The 4652-nt window shown below is 37.5% G+C and overlaps 2 protein-coding genes across 2 annotated transcripts in view; one reads left to right on the top strand and one right to left on the bottom strand.

Moving 5' to 3' along the window:
* Positions 1–1811, top strand: part of LOC112148098 (pyridoxal (pyridoxine, vitamin B6) phosphatase) — a 3365-nt gene extending 1554 nt beyond the window's left edge. Inside the window, exon 2 of the mRNA XM_024274897.2 lies at positions 848–1811. Coding sequence (XP_024130665.1) covers positions 848–1194 — 347 coding nt within the window. The 3' untranslated portion in view covers positions 1195–1811. The remainder of the gene's footprint in view (positions 1–847) is intronic.
* A 229-nt stretch (positions 1812–2040) lies between these two features.
* mrps36 (mitochondrial ribosomal protein S36) overlaps positions 2041–4652 on the bottom strand; it is a 3619-nt gene continuing 1007 nt past the window's right edge. The window contains exons 3-5 of the mRNA XM_024274898.2: positions 3993–4056; positions 3140–3342; positions 2041–2293 (exon numbers count right to left, since the gene is read on the bottom strand). Coding sequence (XP_024130666.1) covers positions 2276–2293; positions 3140–3342; positions 3993–4056 — 285 coding nt within the window. The 3' untranslated portion in view covers positions 2041–2275. The remainder of the gene's footprint in view (positions 2294–3139; positions 3343–3992; positions 4057–4652) is intronic.

Raw genomic sequence — 4652 nt, 5'->3', positions numbered from 1 at the left:
TCACTCCATGAATGCAGCATGTCTTCAAGTTTGTGTTTTTCTCTGACAGACATCAACCCATTGCTGCAATTGCTACTAAAAGGACAAGTCAGTTTTGAAAGTAAAACTCCAAAATGTTCTGTTTTAAAATATTCACATGTTTTAGTCAAAATTAGTGTGTTTTTGTCTGAATTCCATGTTGTTTATTTCTCTTATGAGACAAATTACCAAAACACGCCATGCATTCTTCTGTCAAATTTTAGAACCCTTTGTGGCCCCCAAATCAAAGTTTGCACGGCCCTTACCTAGAATTTACAGCATAAATGGACAAAATATATATATTTTTTTGAATATTGTTTTACATTGTTGAATATTAAAATGGTTGAGATTGAAAGCAGCATTATCAAGTTGTTGACTGTACATGAGTACTGGACTGAGTGTGATGTCACTCATAGAAAATTACTTATTTCCAGCTCCAACCAAATAGTCAATTTAGGCGTCATTTTTTTGTGATGTGGACCCTGCCATGTAGAAACCAGACAATGTCAAGAAGCGGTGATTGGTTCGAGTCATTGTTTCTGTGGCAACCACTTTCACTAATCAGGATTAAGCTTGTTGGAAGGCCACACCCTCTTCTATAGAAAGCAGGCTTGGTATAATCTGTTGAATGTTTCAAACGTTCAACCACATGCTTTTATTGAGGCATCTGATTGGCCAATTTACCGCTTGAATAACTTGCACTGCAGAATGCCATTTATTTCTCTATAGAAGTCTATGGGATTTTTATATTTTTTTTTTTGGAGCCAGCAGGTACTTCCCGTTTGGTTGACCCTGCTGACCCATGCTTCCATTCTCTGGCCCGCTGCAGGTTCTGGGTCCCTCACCGCAGCCCTCGAGGTCGCCTCGGGCCGCAAAGCCACTGTGATCGGCAAGCCGAGTCGCTTCATGTTCGAGTGCATCTCCAGCCAGTTCAGGGGGGTGGACCCGGCCCAGTGTCTGATGGTCGGGGACCGCCTGGAGACGGATATGCTGTTCGGCTCCAACTGCGGCCTGGACACCATGCTGACGCTCACCGGAGTGTCTCAGATCGAGGAGGCGGAGGAGTACCGGAATAGTGACCTGAGCACCAACCACAGCCTTGTGCCTGATTATGTGGTGGACACAATTGCTGATTTTCTACCAGCCTTTGAGGAACTGGAGGAAGAGAGCAATTGATGTGTGGTGTCCACCAACCTCTTGTAGGATTCAGTGCTGAATCTGGCATGCGCACAAATTTCTCCTGAACATAAAGGCACTGTTTTTATAGCCAGGAGGACAAGATATTCTCTGCTGAAATAATCCTGTGCATCCCTGTGTTCCTCTTGTTGTCGTAGCCATTTGTGACTTGACTGTTTGCTGTGCTTAACCAGTATTTTTGCTCTTGGTTGTGTTAGATTTTCTGGTATTTGCAGCCAAAATGTTTTTATTTTTAAATCCATGAATTTTTCTGAATTCATGAGTAGATTTTTTTCTTTTTTTTTGCCAAAACATGTACAAAAGCAGAGGACCTGCGTGTTTGCCTGATGTGTGAACTTCCAGAATAACAAGCTCAAATGTGTGGGAGCTTTTGTCAGTTCTGCAGAGACAAAGCTGACAATCCACCAGCTGTACAAAAGTGTTCATTCACTTTTGGCCTTTTTTTGTCATGTCTGTACTACTTGTGCCAATCCATGCGAGTAATGAACAGCTCCCAGAAGCTGCTAGTTTTATTGCACTGATGTGGAATTTGAATATTGTGAATGTTTTCCCTTTAGAGCATGAGATCTGAAAATAAACACCTCAGAGTATCCAAACTACTGCTCTTCTATTCAACAAGAATGACCTGCCATTACTCTGAATGTCTGTGGTCCTGAGGATAATAGAGGAACACATCAAAATAAGATTTTTTTTTAATCTTTTAGTGGTTCACATGAATGCATGAGCTTGTATTAACCATGTGCTCAGCCCTGTTTGCTAACAGTACATGAAGGACGCTTCCTCCCTGGATTTAAAAGGTAAAACTTGAACAAAAAGAGAATGAAACACTTTGAAAATGTGTTTAATGGTGAAGTGGACAAATATAATTAAGGATTATTTAAAAAAAATCTGTAAGGTTTTGCTTTTGTTGTGCAGTGAACACATCTGTTAAAACTTTAGTTATATTACAAACAAAAAGAATCCTTATGTACATTTGAACAAGATGCTTCTTGTAATAGTTTATTCTAAAGTGTTTGAACTGAGCGGGTAAAGACAGACGGGCTGCAGAAGCTGATTCTCATCACTCGGGTCCACCACGCTGCAGGGAGAACAAAAAAAAAAAAGGGGGAAATGAATAACAATTTGTCTTTTTTTCATTCAGTAGAAGAGATAGAAACGTACAGTTCTGGACAGTGTTTCTGTTAAAGTTGGTGCATCGAGTTTTAGATTTATTTAATTAAAATTAAGTTAAATCATTCACTTGTTGATTATTTCTTTCCATCTTTACGCAGAACATGTATAACGATCATGTTTCAGGGAAATGGTCAATATACAGGAGAGTTCTCAAATGTACATTTTACAAAGGGGAAAAAAAACTTTAGTAACTTAGTGCAATTATGTTCTAATTCACTTTATTTTAAAACAAGAAAAAAAATAAAAAAATCTTCCCATTGTTTTTTTTCCTTCATTAAAAAACATTTAGGTCAGTCTATTTTTCAAATATTTAGATATTTACTAATTAAGATTTGGATCATAACTTTGTCTTTACACATTTTTACAATTGAGTCTTAAACATTCCATTTTTTTGTGTTACCTAAAAGATGAATTTACTTGATCATCTTACAGTTGCTGATTGGTCTATTAATTATGATTACTCTGTTTTTAGCCAAAATCCCAAAAAATGTTCTTTTCTAGGACATATTTCCTGCAGAGCGCAGTAGTTCATGAGTGCCTCATTTGAAATGGTCAGAATAAAACATGCGCAGAAATGCAATTTTAAGCTATTTTTTTCTATATATGTCCTCCACCATCAGAAAAAATATCATAAAGACACAATTTTCATTGGAGTGGGGCTTTAGTTTCACTCAAAAGCGAGCTAACCTAACGTGATAGTAACCTAATAACAGGTAAATGCAATAGTTCCCCATGTCAACCGTGACCTCACCTGGATGTAGTCCATCTCTTCAAGTGTCAACGGTCTCCTGCGGTATCTTGCAGGCATCTGCTGAATGGAGGCCAGGCTGTCTGGCACTCCTGGGATTGGGGTTAAAGGTCTATGAAGTGCAGATAGCTGAGGCGGTACAGAGGCTGAAGGGGAGCTGCTGTGTTGAGGAAGGTTAAGTGTCAATGCTTTCAGGACCTCCTGAGCTGCAAACATTAAAAAAACATGCAGAAATTATTATAAACTCTGATGGGATGATGAATAACTATTTAAAAATAAAAATTAAAATACTGAATTAATCTAGTCAAAAGAACTTCATCGTTTCAGAGGGACAAATCATATCTGGTGCAGAGTTAACTCGTGCATACAAAAGACAAAAACACGTGCATACAAAAGACAAAAACACGCAATAATAAACAATGAAATATAGGATTAAATAAGAAGAAGTTTGAACACAATAATGAAATAATCCATCAGGTTCAAGCCTGACCACATTCTCCAAACATAAAGCCAATAAATATCTTTTCCTAGGCATTGAATTTTGGAATTGTAGATTTAAACGCCTCGACAACATGATGAATGCCCACTATAGGGGATTAAGAAGTGAGAAAATCCAGACAAAACAGTCTCCTTTTTAGATAAATAATCGCCATGCTACAGGTAGAACGCTTTTTAGGGTATTATTTTCACTAGTGTAACTACTTGACACAAAACAATTTTTTAATTATATTAAATGCTCATCGAATGCTGCTCAAATATCCCTGTATGATTCCTCGTGTTAAACAATTATCTTAGTGTCGCTCTCTTGAGCTGATTTCTTTCATATGCTTACAGGAATCTTCATGTGCAGACTCACCGTTAGGCCTCGGTGTGCCCAGTCTGTCGGGAAACTTGATCAGTGGAGCATGAGGCCGTACAGCCTAAAAGAGAGGAGGGGAAAATAACAACTTAAAGGTCAAGTCACGCGTAGAGTTTTTGGTGAAGGAGGTAACAATTTTGCTTGCTAGTTAAAGAAAATAAAGGTACAGTGGCAACAACAAAAACCCTTGTGCCTTATCTATCAGTTTGTGGCCTTCTTTTTTGAGGAAGAGGTATTTTCCTACTTCTAGTATCTTGCAATACCACTGGCACTTCAATTATTCCATATTATGAGGTTTTTCCACAAATATTTCAATAGAATTTGATACACCTGACCTGACCATGAAAGTGTTTGAACATATGGGTTCAGTTATTTGGATGATTGAGCAAATAAGTCTACCTTAAATTGTCAAATAGTATGAACAAATTATGCACAGAAACAAACATCTTTTGTGTTGGAACTTTAATAATTAGCTTAAAAGTCATTCATGAATCCAGGATGAACTGTAGGTCATTTTTTGACATTAGCAAAGATGCTAACATTTCTTAGCTAACACTTACACATTTTGAAGCTTTTAAACACAATATCTACAAAGTTTTACAGCTTTAATGGCAAATGAAAAATAAAACAAAGGAAAAAAATAAGAAAAATATAAGC

The sequence above is a fragment of the Oryzias melastigma genome, linkage group LG9 (genome assembly GCF_002922805.2).
Source record: "Oryzias melastigma strain HK-1 linkage group LG9, ASM292280v2, whole genome shotgun sequence".
NCBI classification, from domain to species: Eukaryota; Metazoa; Chordata; class Actinopteri; order Beloniformes; family Adrianichthyidae; genus Oryzias; species Oryzias melastigma.
The sequence above is the reverse complement of the archived record's forward strand: the minus strand, read 5'-3'. Positions and strand labels throughout refer to the sequence as shown.